Source organism: Empidonax traillii, unplaced genomic scaffold (assembly GCF_003031625.1).
Source record: "Empidonax traillii isolate 1590-97213 ecotype Southwest subspecies unplaced genomic scaffold, ASM303162v1 scaffold86:size2944007, whole genome shotgun sequence".
Classification (NCBI taxonomy): Eukaryota; Metazoa; Chordata; class Aves; order Passeriformes; family Tyrannidae; genus Empidonax; species Empidonax traillii.
The window spans coordinates 2,599,726-2,615,598 of NW_020955279.1; the positions used below are offsets into that span (position 1 = coordinate 2,599,726).

The window sequence follows — 15,873 nt, forward strand, 5'->3', positions numbered from 1 at the left end:
AGATTTACCAGGGATTATGAAAATCCTCCATCCTGTCAAGAATCCCTCTACCAACTCTGCCAGCATCCCTCTACAAACACCTCTGTGTGCCTCTGCTCTTTTGCATTACTGACTATTTTGGTTTTTTTCATCCCGTTGCAGGAGGACAGTGACCCTCCAGTAAATGAAAGTTTGAGCATAGAAAACACCCTGTGGGCCAGCACAGTGATTGCATCAGGTAAGATGGAGGCACCTGTGAAATTGTTTTGAAGGGAATATGTTAACAATTTTTAAAGGTATTTTTGTAATGGAATAATAATCTCTGTCAGTTGGGGAAATTAGCAGTTGGAATGAGGTTTCCCACTTGTCCTAACACCTCTGGAGACCTGAGCTGACATCTAATTGCCTCTTGGACATTCCTAGATGAGAAAGAATTGGAGTGGCCTTTGGGGCACTTCTTTAGCATGTAGGGCCAGAATAGCACTTAATTGCTCTCCACATTGACATCCTAATCTGTAACAGAAATGGTGTCAAATAGATTCTGGTAACAGAAGCTAAGATGAAAGATTTCCAGGTAAGTGCTTCCATTGAGTTCGTCGTATATACTTTTAAAAAGGAAAAAAATAAAGTCTTTGACAGATTTTGACTTATATACATGATAAGCTCCCAAGGCCTGAGAATAATCAATGCCCTCCTGTAGAGGCTTGTCAAAGTAAAAGCCTTTTCCTCACCTCTCCAGTGTGTTTGTGAAGCTTGCAGGGCCACGGCTGGAGGAGGGTGGAATTCTGAGGTCCAGTTTTGGAATTAAAGTTGTCAAATGGAGAGACTTGACAGTGCATTTGCAAATATAATTTCAAAGGGTTTATGCAACTGAGTCTGTTTTAAGTGACCATAAACCAACTAGAAACTTTTTTACCCGTATCAGTGTGCCTTCAAGCTTTTTCTAGTCCTGGCAGGTGTTTCCTCTCATTTTGACTCACTTATCAACATAATGCTCAGTTTTGTTCCTCCTGTGGCAATAATAAATAGCACGTTGTAGGTTATTTCTGTTAGGAAAAAGATGTGGGTATTATTTTTCTTCTGTGAGTGAAAGCTGCCAAGTTGTGGTGCCATCTCACTGGGGCAGCCCTTGCTTGAAAGACTGGGCAGAGCTATGTGGCTTCTCCATCTGCTGTAGTAGGGATGGGTCTGACTCTGACTGCTTGAGGTGGATTTGGAGTAGCTGTGCCATCTGCTGATTTGAATTCTGATGATCTTACCACCACCTGCCATCTGGCTCCAGGGATTTGTTGTTGGTTTTGGAGGTATTTTTTTAAAGGAATGTTTCTCAGCATATTTTTAGAAACCACCTCTTTTGAATCAGTCTTACTCAAAAATAATTCACTCACAGCTTATTAAAACTTTGATCATTAATGAGAGTAGGGGAATAGTAGAGTATGAAGTAGCAATGTGTTTGCAGTAGTGGTTTATTTTAGAATTGCTTTTCTCCATTTTTTTACAGAGTAAAATTTTATGGTAAAAAAAAAAGATTAGACCTTGACAGTAGCAGCTTTTAAACTCTTGATGGTACATAGCTTTTTCTTTATGGCTTTTTGCAAAGTTTTAAGGAGAAAACCTGGAGAAACCAAATAATTTTTGAGGCTAAACTGTATTATGTTTCTGCAAGAAGAAAACAGAGAACTTTGTTGCTCTCAGCTCTTTAGAAACTGTGGGATAGAGCATTAAAATACACTGATGGCCTCCCAGCAACTCCATCTGTTACAGTAAGGTAGGAGTGGGTATGATTCACTTTATGGTAGCAGCAGTAATCAGACAAAGTAAATTTAGATTTTAAAATAAGGTAATTCTGTCTTTGAAAGCTGTTGTAATTCATTGGGTTTAGTCTGATTGTGTCAAACTTCACCAATAAATAACCTTAGACCAGAGCACTGGTTGAATTTTGACACACAGTGAAGGACCGCTGTCTGGTGTAAGGCAACACCAAAATGAGATTCCAAGTGGTGGGAGGAAATCCAAGAGGTCCTCCATCCCCACCAACATTTATTTATAGTATGGAGAGACAACTGACAGCAAAAGGTGGTCTGGGAAAGCTGAGAGAGAGCAAAGCTGACTGCTCTTTCCATGTACATGAGTTGATGTAGTGCGGTAGAAATCTTACTGACGTGGAGGATGTTTTGTGTTCCAGTCCATGTTTTCCTAAGTGTCATATTGATACCAACTTTTTAAATTTCTGGTTACTTCTGAATTTCACATGCTAAAAATCCTTTCCACCCAACATCCAGCAAGTGTTTTTATAGAGAATGCATTTGTTTGTTTAGGTACCGTGGTGGGAGTTGTCCTCTACACTGGAAGGGAACTGCGCAGTGTGATGAATACTTCAAACCCAAGAAGTAAGGTATGGTGAAGAAATAGTCTTAAAATAAATAAAAGGGTCAGAAATGGATAATTTTTTAAGGAAGATCCTTCCAAATGCTATATGTACACACTATAGGGAAAACCTCCTGGGAATAATTGATATTTTCCAGCCTGTGATTCAGGATAGTTGCCATAACAGAACCTATTTCTCCTTATTTTTTTGATCCTATTATACAAGTGTCTTCCCACTTCTTTAAGGTTGGCTAAACCATTGTTTTATATGTTTATAATGAGACAGTCTCAGTCAGAATAGAAAAGCTCATTTTGCTGCATTATTCTATTACAGCAAAGCTAAGACACAGTGCAGGGATGTTTATATAGTGTCCTCTCACACATCTTCATGCACTGCTTGGCTTCTAAAGGATGGAAATCTTATTTAATAAGCTGGCAAGAGTATTGCTTATAAATTTAAATATGTTTGTAGTGTTTTAAAAGAGAAGCTGACTGGTGGGGAATGTCTCTTCGGATACAGCGATTCATTTCCTTTGTGAATATTACATTGAGCTCACACCTTCATTTGTGTGCTTGAAAAGTCTCTCTCTTGTTTTTTTAGATTGGTCTCTTTGATTTGGAGGTGAACTGTCTCACCAAGATCCTGTTTGGGGCTCTCGTGGTTGTCTCCCTGGTCATGGTGGCCCTCCAGCACTTTGCTGGCCGTTGGTATCTTCAGATCATAAGGTTTCTCCTCCTGTTCTCAAACATCATTCCCATTAGGTAAGGCAGCAATTGTTAGTGCTTCCCAGCAAAATACTGCTTGCTTTGTGTCCCCCTCCATGCTTCTACCATGAACAAGCACGTAAACTCTTATCTGCTCCTCGTTTTACAGCTAAGCAAATCTAGAAATAGAAATCAAGTTACTGTTCAAACATAAGAATTGCTTTGTTGTTTCTGCTGACTTTGTTCAAACTAATTAACCCATTCACTGACTCGGGCTGTGGATTAGTCATTGATGGGCCCTTCCCTGTGTTTGGACTACCTGGTTACTTTGATAAGAACAGAGCAAAAAACGGAAAAGGAGGGTTATCTATACAGCCTGTAGTGTCTTTGGAACACAATAGTCTTTTAGAGGGGAATGGAACTTTAATATTGAATTTACTGGATTAGGAAATGGATTAGTAAATTACTTTGGGTGCAGGACTGGGATTCGAGTGGACCAATCCCATCTCTGTGGACCAATCCCACTGTCATTACTCTGTGTCCATCTTCCCCTCAAATCATATCTGTTCTTCTCATTGTAATTTTATCCTCTGTCTTTGAATTACAGTGTAATTACTTTTGCCACCCGACCGCTGACTTTGAATATACTTCTCCTGAAACACCCTCTTTAGCAGCTCAAATTCAGGGTGGACTGTGTGTCCTTTCATTGCATTGAGGCAGTTCACGAAGATTTTTCCCAAAGTTTAACTGGTGATACCTTTTTTTTTCCCCCCTCTGTTCCTTCTCCCTCCTGCACAGTTTACGTGTGAATCTGGACATGGGGAAAATTGTCTACAGCTGGGTGATCCGCCGAGATTCCAAAATCCCTGGCACTGTGGTTCGATCCAGCACTATTCCTGAGCAATTGGGCAGGATATCCTATTTGCTTACAGACAAAACAGGTACCTGTAGAAAAAGTCGTGGAATGTTGTGGTTGGGATTTTGTTGCGCTTTTTGGCCAGGCAGAGAGTATAATGTAAGTTTTTTTTGGACTAGAAGAAATATGCATTTCCTGTCACTTTGACATTAAGATTTAATCAGTTTTTTGAAAAAAAGTTCTGCTATTTTTTTGTTCTGAAGGCACTATAGGTAAGGTAGGACAGGAATGTTACACTACTTCAAAGAATACTTAAAGCATGCTATTAAAACAAAAGCTGAGGGTAAAACCAAAATTAAAATCAACTTTTTACAGGTAGTTTTCAAAGCCAGATAAAGATAGTTTATATATGCAGGCAGAAACATATCATTAGTCTGTTTGCTACTGTCTTTACACTTTTGAAGTTGGGCTTGATTCTGAAAGCTTAAGCTGTGATGAAAACCTTGGTCTGACGTAAAATCCTCGTCCCATTGAAGTTGCTTCCAGTTTTTTCTTTTTTTCCAATGGGACCAGAATTATGCTTGCAGCTGCTGCTGGCACTGACTGTGAGGTGAATGTCTTTCTTACTTATGCACTACTACTTCCTAGGAGAATCAGCCTTTGGGTTAGTTAATACTGGGTTTTTTTGCCAGCCCCGGCCTGTACTGGGAGTCTGGTGCAGTGGCTGGTTCAGCTTCAGTTTATCTTGAATTCGAGGCACAAGGACAAGAGGGAGTGCTGGAGAATAGGTGTGCTGGTTCCCACTCCATGTCTGGTGCTGCTTTTGTTGCAGGAACTCTGACACAGAATGAGATGGTCTTCAAGCGACTGCACCTGGGGACGGTGGCGTACGGGCTGGACTCCATGGATGAAGTGCAGAGCCACATATTCAGCATATACACCCAGGTAGGATTGAATTGCATCGATTAACTCTTCACTCACAAAAGTTTTCCAGGTCACTGGGCTAATGATGAATTATAATGGCAGGGACGTGTTACTGACTATTACTTTTTGGAAAAGTCTGAAGGTCATTGGATGCTCAGTGCATAAATAACATTGTGATTGTTTGCTGCATCTGTAGGTAGTTCCATGTCCCCAGTCTTTAAATGTCCCAGCTCATGCAAGTGTAAGTGGGTGTATGTGCCTGGGTCTTCTTACTGAGGTCTGAGTGTAAAATAATGGACAATTATTTAGATATCTAGGCATCTTTCTTTCCCTTCTCTTAGCATCTCATTCTTCTCTCAGTGTTGAGACCCTTAAATGACTGAACTGCACTACAAAAAAAAAAAAAAAAATCCAGTAACCCCCTCCCAAAATCCCAACCCACCAAACTTCAGTTCTGTTTGCCCTCAATGCCGTACTCAAGCTCTGGAGAAAACTTTACTACTAGTTAATTATTTGCCAAAATATTCAATATTTGTCAAGAACATTTGGGTGACTGACTAGTCCAGTGTGTGACTAGTGACTGAATGCACTTCAGCTGAAGGTTTGCTGTTTGATTTTTGGCAGCAGTGCTGATGAGCAGCAATATTAAATTTGAGGATCTTATACCCTAATCACTAGCATGGAAAATAACATGTGGAATTACCCTGGCAAAGAACACATCTCATAAAACTTGTATAATTACCAAATGAGATTCCTTATAATGAGGAGCATTTGCTGGCAATGATTCATTTTGAACTGTAGTTCTTATTCTTTGCTCTTATTTTTACCATGTTGTGGCCTTTGACCTGGAAGTGAAACTTTTGTCCTCTTGACACTAAAGGTTAACAGAGCAGGAAACTGGATCACTGTGTGTCCCTTCTTCAACCAGGATAATTTAGTAATTGTGCAATTATCTGAAGACTCCCATTCTGATACTAAAAATAGTATTAAAAATTAAATTAATGTAATTAAGACTTTCTAGCTCCATACGAGTCATCTGTTTTCTGTTTTCACCAATTATATTCTCTTGCACATGGAACCCAAGTGACTCTTAATTTTCCAAGCCATACCGGTCTTTTGTGGAGCAAAAAGTGGTTTCACTGAGTCTTCTGACTTTGGTCCATCACCATTTGGTGTCTGGTGGATCTGCAACAAAAGGTTTTTTCCCATGGTGTACTGTTCCAAAAACTTAGGTAACACTTTTGGGGCATTTTACTGCACCAGTAACAACGATAAAGGAGCTGGATTGCCCTGGGGTGTTCCTAGAGATGACCCGAGTTAAGATCTGTGATGAGTGTGTCTCATTTCTGGGGACGGTCTGCACAGCCGCCTCATATATGGTCTTCACTGAAGTAAAGACTTCATCTAATTAATTTTTTTCCCCATAGTAATCCTTCTTTCTTTGTTTATAAGCAATCCCAGGACCCCCCTGCAGTGAAGGGGCTCACCTTGGCCACGAAGGTGCGTAAGACGATGAGCAGCCGCGTGCACGAGGCGGTGAAGGCCATCGCCCTGTGCCACAACGTGACCCCCGTGTACGAGTCCAACGGGGTCACCGACCAGGCAGAGGCTGAGAGACACTACGAGGACTCCTGCAGGGTGTACCAGGCCTCCAGTCCTGATGAGGTCAGTACCCACTGGGGTGGATAAAAGTGTCAATCTGACCGTGCTTGTTGCTGGGAAAAAAGCACAGTTACTTGGAGGAAGCGCTCCAGTTTGGTGAAGGGGATAATATTTTAATGCGTTTGTTGCTCTGATAACCCATGAATTGACCATAAGTGCCCTCTCAGCTGTTCTGCCTCTCTGCCTGAAGCTACAGATCCACATGGTGACTGGAATCTGTTGTATCATTGCAGAATTTTTGCTTCTGTAGCTTTTGTCCAGGGTGTATTTTGCACTTCAACACCGTGAGTCCCTTTGACCATGTTTGGTGAATTATGGGCAGTCTTATCTTGTCTGGGGAGGAAACTTGTGGAAGAAGGTTAGAATACTCACACAGTTCAGCTTGTCCCTGCTCTGTGAGGTGTTTGAACTTCCAGACCAAGTGAAAACTTGTAAATCACACCGGGCAGCACTGCTAACCCAGGACACCTCCCTTCCCATGCAGATGGACAGGCCCAGTGCTCAAGAGGGAAGTGCACAAGTTTGTTTTGGAGAAAGGTTGTGCCCTGCCAGGTCTCTGCCAGCCCCCAGCACAGCCAGGGCTATGCAGGGTGGTACGGGGGGAGAAACTTTACAGCTCTCCAGACCCTCACTGGAAACTTGAACTGAACATTTGAGAGATCCGGTTCAATACAGGACCTACAATTTAAGTGTTGTTTACAACCCTCTGCAAAAATTAGAAAATTGAATTGCAGTGTTCTTTCCTTCTGTGACAAAGACAGGAGGAATAAAATAAGTTTTTGTATATTGCTTACACTTCTTGGATACATCTTTTAGTGCAACCAAGATTAATAATTTTGTTTTCTATTAATTTGCACAACTACACTTGCCCTGTGCTGTGGAAAGAGACTGAAGTTTTAAACTTCCCCTGAGAATCCCACTGATGCCATGAGAACATGTCACCCCTCTGACTACATTTGAAGGGTTTTTCCATTTATTGCCCCAAGTAAACCAGCTTTGCCTCTGATAATAACATTTTCACCTCTGACATCAGAAGAGACGCTGGCTCTCCTCATTGTTAGAGGTGAGAAATGCTTTGCATGGAAATACATTTATTTGTTAGAAGCCCAGCTGTGTGAGGATTTTGGGACTGTGTGAACTACTGTGAGACTGGCACACAGACTTAGTTTCCATTTTTCATATACATTCAATCTGTTCCCTATAGTGTTTTTCTTCCAAAGTAAGGCAATTCATTCATTTCATTCGTGTTTTTCTCTGCACTGTACAAAAGCTGCACCTCTGCTCTTTCCCCCTCCTCCATCAATGTGCCCACAGTGCCAACCAGCATTTCCTCCTCCCTGAGCAGGGTGTGGGTGTCCTCTCATCCTCCCCCACACACAGTCTAGGGCAGGGGTTTGTTTACCTGCTTTTCTTCTCTGTAATGTGTTGCTCTCCCCTGTAAAAGCAACTTACAGAAAGCAACTGCCTTTGGATTGAAATGAGTTCTGAATGATTTCCAGATGGTAATTTTTGTGATCTGCATTTAGGTTGGGGTTTTTTTTCCCCCCTAAAGCATTTACTGGCTATTTTTGCACAGATTTTCTGTTTGTTTACATATATACCGTGGTATATAGTGAAGTCAGTGATTTTTCTTTTCCTTTTTCTCCTTGCACTGCTCTGTCTTTAAAATATTTATGCAGCAATTTGTCTGAAATGCCCAGGGGATATTGTTTGTTTGTTTTACTATAGCATGATAACTAATCCTTCCAAGATTATTGTTTAAATTCTTTTTTTCCTTTCTTGTGATATCTTAAGTAGAGAATTACAGCGGGTTCAGAAATCAGATATGCTTTGCTGCACTGAGGAAATATTGTCGGTAGGTCTTAGATATACAAATATTGTTTAGCCATGCTGTGTATGTCATACTAGATGGTACAAAACGCAGGATCAACACAAGTGGAGTCCTTGAGTAGGGAGCAATGCTGTTAAATAACATTCCCTGTGGGGGAATGGCTTTGGACTCCTGTTAAAGCCAGCCTTTGAAATCCTATATCAATAAAATATTGCCATGGCAGGGAAGGTCAGTTTATGAAATGAGTACAAAAACTTGTATTCTCTTTACTTTAACAGCGAGGGTAATTTCTACCAGTTGGCACAGGATTCATTTCCTGTAACAGAAAGCAGGATTTCCTAAATTTGTTTCCTGTGCACGCTGCCATTTAGAAGTCTTGAAGTATCTTTATTCAGATATCGGTTACAGCCTTGGGGCTCTGCGAGCCAGTTGTCAGTTGTGGCCATACAGTAACTAACAGGGGAAATGAAATAGATATAATCTGATCAGAGATAAGAGTGCCTGGGATTCCTGGGCAAACAGTCTTTAACCCTGACAACCCTCCACAGCTGCCAGGACATGAAAGGGTGCACGGATCAATTGGTCTCTGCCTGCTGTCTGCCTGCCCAGGCAGCCCTAAATGGGGCTCTGCAGAGCAACTCATGGCACGCAAGGATCAATTTGTCTCTTTAGAATGAAATTTATTAGTCGATATCCACTTCAGTGGTGGCTTGGGTAATTTAATTGTCAGAAAGAGCAAAGTTTGGGGATGGTGTCCGAGCTGCTGGACCTACTCGGCTTTGTAATGCTCAGATCAGTATCAGGCTTGGCCTGGATGGAGCTGGAAAATCCTGGCGTGTGGTCACTTCATTGATTTCCCTCCTCAGTGAGCATGCTTGGTGGAGGTGTTTGGGGGACTTCAAGCCTCTTTTAAATCTCAGTCTAAGCTGTAAACGTGTTTTTGCATGTTGAACGTTTCTCATCTTTTCACTGTGGCTGAGAGCACCTCTAGTTATCTGTTTGTACAACACAGAATAAACCTCCTCTGTGTCACATGGAGCCAGGACGTGTTCCCTGTCCCAGGTGCCCAGAAGAGCCGTCGGTGCTTCCATTGCCATTGTTTTTTCCACTGGTGCCACTGCACTTCCCAAAGGCCAGGCCCATTGTATTCCCTGTTGAGTGGAGACAGTAATGTCAGTGCTTTTAGTACATCTGATGGGAACACTTCAGAATTACATCACTGTCTCTCTCAGTAGTTATTCATTAAGTACTGTAGAGGCTGGGAAGTGGCACGTTCATGGGGTCAACCCCCGGCCCCTGTGGTTCACCTGGAGGTGAGACAGGACCCACACCTGCTCAGGAGCAACATGGCAAAGGGGCATTTCTTTTCTTATTCTTCCCTTTCCACTGAGATACCGTTTCAGGGCAATCCCCAGTTCCTGGTGCTCTGCAGTCAATTAGTTTGAAGTGTGCCCTGTGCATGACGTAGCATCTCTGACTGCTCATCCATTTGTTCCTCTGCACAAGGCTTTTCTTTCTGGAGGTTTAAAGCTTCCTAATGCAGGATTTAAATGAGGTGCTGGCAGGGAAGGAGGGAGGAGGTGTCCATAAAAAGGAGATGCTGAGCTGGGAGCAGAGATTTGTGTCTCCAGGCATTTGCAGCTTACCAACATGGACAAATCAACAGCCAGCGCTGCTCAGGCTGAACATCACATAACATTGTCTTGTGAGCAATTCTCAGTAATTATTTATTAACCAAAGTATTAGAAACCCAAGCTCCATCTCTGCTCTGGGAGACTGTTAGGAGGATTATCTAACTGCACACTTTAATGCAGTGAGGATGGCTTGAAGAAACTTTTTCAAAGATAAGCTTGAAAGAGCCTTTGATTTGTAATCTTTGAGTAAGCCTGCAAAAACTTGCTAATATTAAACCAAATATTGATTCAAATTGACTTAAAGGTCTTTCAAGGCAAAGTCAACTCAACCATTTTTTGAGTTTTATTTTAATCTGGCAATTTAAGACTACTTTATGAAAGCAAAAGTTGAAGTTTTCTTTTATGCCTGATTTTGGATGAAAGAGATCTGAGTTCACAAAAGATTCTCCAGTTAGACCCAACTGGGTCAATTCTTATAATAAAATCCAGAACAAATAAAAGTATTTACAGGTTCCATTTTTATTACTATATATTATGTTTATGATTTCCCAAAATAAATTTCATTTTTGTCTAAGGCATTTGTGGTCACTTAAAGGCAGGACCTGAAAGACATAAGGTATAATTAACCTTCAGATCAGCAGCAACCATGTCCCCAGTGCTTTCCTGCCTTTGAAAATGTCACTGTAAAACACTCCCAGTATTACATCTCTGTTTGGAGAAAGTATCCCTTGATCCTTTCTGGAGGCTGGTGATATATGGGCTCGTGTCAGCTGCTGCTCCCATCTGTTACTGCCCAGACAGCTTCTAGAGTTAAGTCTCAGCAAGCTCAGTCTTAGATGGATGTGTCAGCTGAGGTGGGGATTCTGGGAGGGTTGTCAGGGAAGCAAAATAAAGGCTTTGGCCTTCTGTCCTGACTCAGCTGCAGTCTAGTGAAAGCTAGTAAAGAATTCAGTGCTGTAGGTCCTTAAATACTGGAAGCTGCAATCAAAACTATACCCACCTAAATTCAGTTAAATGAGTTCTGGTGTGTGCCTTGAAAAATCTGGGGTTGATTTAGGTGTGTTTTGTTTTGTTTTGTTTTGTGTTTCAGGTTTTTTAATGTTTAGGGAGAAGGGCTCTCTGCTAAGAAGTGTCTGAGCCTGCCTTCAGCTGCCTTGCTGATCACTACAGAGCTTGAAAGGTGTTGATGAACTGTTACTACTGAACAGATAGATAATAACAGAACTCATTTTGTTTGTTTGCTTTTTTAATATGAATTTTTAATGGGCTGCATTCGTGTTTCTGGCTTTGATATTTTAAATCCAGGGTGAATTCCTTGGTTTGAATTCTTGATTTCATAAGCAGCAAGCTGGGACATAGCACTTTCAAAAAGCAAGTGTTTGTAAAGGGATTTACCTGAAGTGCCCAATGAGGTTTGGGCACCATAGGGCTGGGCAGAGGGTCCCTGTGCCTGCCCTTGTTCCTTTGGAACAGAATCCCAAAATCATTTAGGTTGGACAAGACCTCCCAGACCATCGAGTTCAGCCTGTGCCCGATCCCCACGTTGTGCCCCAGCCCAGAGCACTGAGTGCCACGTCCAGTCCTTCCTTGGACACCTCTGGGGATGGGGACTCCACCACCTCCCTGGGCAGCCCCTTCCAATGCTTGACCATCCTTTCCATGAAGAAATTCCTCCTGATGTCCAACTGAAGGGTGACCACCTCCTGCTGAGGGTCTAGGACAGCCTGGTAGCTGAACCAGACAGGAGCTGGGCTGCCCAAACCGCAGAAACACTGTTAGTAAGCTTCTAAATCAAGGAAAACACGCTAGGGAGAGCCATAAAGGAGCAGCTGTATTTATCAACAGATCTGTTTGATAGCACCATTAATGACTAATGAGTTCTCTGCAGCCCCCCCACTACCCCTTCCCCTCATGATGGGCTCTGGCCGCCCTCACCGTGTCCTTCTCCCCTCAGGTGGCCCTGGTACAGTGGACTGAGAGCGTGGGCTTGACGCTGGTGGGCAGAGACCAGTCCTCCGTGCAGCTGAGGACCCCGGGCGGCCACATCCTGAACTTCACCATCCTCCAGATCTTCCCCTTCACGTACGAGAGCAAGCGCATGGGCATCATCGTCCGGGTGAGCGGCATGGGGAGCTCCGTGTCCTGCGGGGTCTCCTGTAAATCACAGAATCACAGGATGGGTCAGGCGAGAAGGGACCTCAGTGGGGGCATCTGGTCCAACCTTCCTGCTCAAACAGGGCCATCCCAGAGAAAATGGCATGGGAATGTGTTCAGATGGTTCGGGAATATCTCCAGTGAGGGAAGCTCCACACCCTCACCGGGCAAAACGTGAAGTGGAACACATCAAACATCTGTGTCCATGCCACAGTCGTGCTGGCAGAGCTGGGAGGGTTGTGGGATGGACTGGGGCTGGGAGTGGACCCAGGTCACAAGTGCCTTCCCCCCTCAGGGTCAGCCAGGAGCCAAGCAGGATCATGGGTCCAGCTTGCACTGCATCTCCAGAGCATTGTGGGTACAGCAAGGAATGATGGAGAAGGCAGCAGGTGGGAAGGAGGAGGGGAATTCTGGACTGATGCCACATCAGTTATAAGATATTATTAGTGGGTTTGTGAATCTGCTCTCCAGATCTCTGCCAGCCATCAAAAGTCCTCTCAGAGCCTGTGGAAGTACAGCACCACGGGAGGAAGCACTTGGAGCTGCAGGGAGCTGTGGAGATGATTTTTGATGAGAGGTGTTGGACAGAGCCCACAGCCAGGCTGAGCACACAGTGTCACGAGCAGGGCTTGGAAACAGCTGAGTTGAGGTGAAAGGGAACATTTGTGCAAGTACCTCAATCAACAGCAGGCACTGCATACGCTGAATACGTGCCCAGCCAAAACCATACACCTACTGTGGGTTTAGATAAAATACAGTATAAGATCAGAGCCTCAGAAAAAAAAATTACCTTAAAAAGAAAGAAAAACAACAAAGTGTGGGTGTTTAAAAGAGTTGTCACCATTATGATTGTTAGTTTTCAAGACTGACTCTCTAGCACTAGGTTAGTGAGATAAACCCAGCTGTGGTAAGGCACTGCTGTTTGCCTGTGGAGCAAACAAGGTGAAGCAATCTGAATATTTCTTTCGGAGATAATTAAAACATCCTTGTTTGTTTTTTCTTTTTACTGAGAGTACACACAGATAATTGGTACCAGGAATCTAAAACATGAATATGAAACCTATAATCCAGGGCAAGACTGGATTTTTTTGTATCACTCCTCGGGCTCTGCAGCTTTGTTATTTAGGGTGGGGAGAATAAGTAAGATTAGTGCGTGGGGGTTATTTTATTTTTTCCCTCCTCTATTCACTTTGCAGTAAAACTGGGTTACACTATGTTTATTTGGGGTATCTGGAAGCAGGTTGTAAAAATTTCCTCTGCCTGAAATTTTCTCATCTCAGTGGAAGACAGTCCTCTTTTTTTTTTGCCTTTTTGATTTGAAGCTTATTCCTTTTAAGTAATCTATTGTCTACCTTCTCCTCCATTAGGAAGAAATTCTCCAGTTTGTATTTCTGTATTTAGGTTATTTCTGCTGGCAAAACCAGCAAAACTCCCACTTGTGGTCAGTCGGAGCAACATCAGGCCCAGATCCTGACTGTAAATACTTTTAAAGAAGCATTGGTTCCTCTCTGTTGTGTTAATTGAGTGTCTTTATTTTGTAGCCATTCAGCTGCTCTAAGCCACTAAAATCAGCTCCCTCTCTACCCTGTGCAGAGTTAGGTTTGAGTAGCAGATGCTGGCTGCCTGGATATTACTTTGCCATGTTCCTATATATTCCAAAATAACATTTTCAATCAAGGTTTTAATTTTCTTAAAAAAAAAAAAAAGTTTATAAATAGTTATCAAGTAAAATTTACTTTGTTTAAACATATATGTGTGCATGTTCAGGTGCTCATTTGGTTTTGATCCACAACTTTCAAGGTGTTTACCTCTTCAGTGTATCTTCTAAAACTCTGCTGCTTGTTTAAAAACAAAAATAAGGAGAGGGAAATTAGCTGAAGTATCCAGAAAAAAAAGCAGAGAGTGATGAGGCAGGAAGGGAAATGAAGCTGCACTCACCATTGTAGTGAGTAGAATCCAAATGGTAAAGTTTTCTGCTCAACTATGCAGGTATTGCCCATTCTTATAAACTGCTATTTTTTTGGCTGTTGGGAGCCCCTGTGATAATGTTGACAGGCTTCCTGTACACCCTGGGGATGGAGTTTCAGCAAGTGATTCCTGTGCCAGCCCAGCAATGCTGTTCCTGCAGTCCCTGGCAGGCACTCATCTGCCCTGTGCATCCTGTCTGTTCTGGCTCCTATGAAAAGATCCCCTTCAATGTATAACTTTTAGTAAATAGATTAATAGTTAATACGGAAAGCAAGTAGCAGATGTAGCCTGGTTTGGGGTATTTTTTCAATATCTGCTTGTTTCCTCGTGATCAACTGTCATTTCTGTACCTGATTATTTCATTTCTAAGAAGTTCTGTTTAACTCAAGCAGCCTCTTCACCATTCTGTGCACTGACTTATCTTCCTCTTTGAAGAAGGCCTGTTTGTGTGACCACAATATTTTCCATTCTTCTTTTTCTTTGCCTTTTTTTTTTTCCCCTTGCCCCTGTGGAATGATCTTTGTTGTACAGCAAAGATAGTGCTATTGTCATATCTGGAATTGAAAGAAGCCTTTGAACCGTGGCCAGAGTCAGACCACGGTGGAAAAAGATGCTTCTCCAAAACAATATAACTGGCAAATCTCTGTGTAGATTTATAGTGTGATCTTGCCATAAAATGAGAACGCACTAACCTCCTACTGAACTCGGGGAGAGGAAATGACTAATGCAAGGAGATAGCTGATACAGTATTTATATTGGACAAAAAATCTAAACTATCTTAAGCCAGCTCTGCAGCACGGGAAGTGGAGTCTTTATGCAGTTTCCTACAGAGATGTTGTTAGACGCTCTTTAATCAAATAATTTCAAAGATAAACCTTTACCTTTGGCTACTGCCAAAAGCGTTGTGTTTTATTTAAGCAGATTCTACTTGTTTTGGTAGAGTGACACATTTTCCTCTGGGGATGTGGGATGTGTGTCTGCCGGTATATGAAGGCTGGATGTTTCAGGACATTGAAAACCATGGTTAGGATTAATTATAAGAATCTTCCTTGTGAGTATCTCTGCGAGCTTGGCAGAACTGGTCAGCAAAGAAGCTTCGTTGTCCTTGGCTACTTCTTAATTTGCCCAGCAAAGGTACTTTTTTTCTTTGCAGGTTTAGTATCCACATCAGATGCTGCTTATATTTTTTTCCCTGTGGATATAAACTCTATTTTGCCACAGGACATGAGGCTTTTACTTGCTGACTCAAAGTATTCATGGATGAGCACCTCCACCAGTAGTTTCTGTAATAATGGGACAAACTGACCCATCTATTAGTGAGACAATGAAATGTCCACTGTGCTTTCCTTTAATTTCTTTTTTTTTTCTGAAGTACTTTGCCCCCCTCATTCACAGCTGTCTATTGCAGACCTTTCTGGGCTTTTTGGTGTTGCGTGTTCACTTTGTTTTCTTCCTATCCCTGGTGGCTATCTTGGTTTACAGAGCAGTTTGTTCCTTACTCATTGTTTTGTCTCCTTTGAGGAAATTACCAGCGTTTCCATTAGCTTGTAATACAAATGCCTGTGGCCTCCGTAGGTATCTGCCTGGTTAGAGGGGATTTTTTAATTTGTGGTAATGTAAATATGCTTTGCTTGCAGCCTATAAATTGCTTGTATCAGATAAGACAGGCAGCAACCTGACCTTTCTGTGGCAAGCAGAAGCTTTAATTTTGCTTATTCCATGTAATGTAACAGAGAGGGTAAATTAGAGTGATTTTTACTCTGTTAAGCTTCACGCATCTGTTTTATTGTTTC

General features: G+C 42.3%; 1 protein-coding gene across 1 annotated transcript in view; it reads left to right on the forward strand.

Moving 5' to 3' along the window:
* ATP9A (ATPase phospholipid transporting 9A (putative)) overlaps positions 1-15,873 on the forward strand; it is a 52,762-nt gene that overhangs the window by 20,993 nt on the left and 15,896 nt on the right. Inside the window, exons 9-15 of the mRNA XM_027881286.1 lie at positions 142-217; positions 2,298-2,374; positions 2,948-3,108; positions 3,850-3,992; positions 4,740-4,852; positions 6,284-6,496; positions 11,913-12,074. Of these exons, the coding sequence (XP_027737087.1) occupies positions 142-217; positions 2,298-2,374; positions 2,948-3,108; positions 3,850-3,992; positions 4,740-4,852; positions 6,284-6,496; positions 11,913-12,074 (945 nt within the window). The remainder of the gene's footprint in view (positions 1-141; positions 218-2,297; positions 2,375-2,947; positions 3,109-3,849; positions 3,993-4,739; positions 4,853-6,283; positions 6,497-11,912; positions 12,075-15,873) is intronic.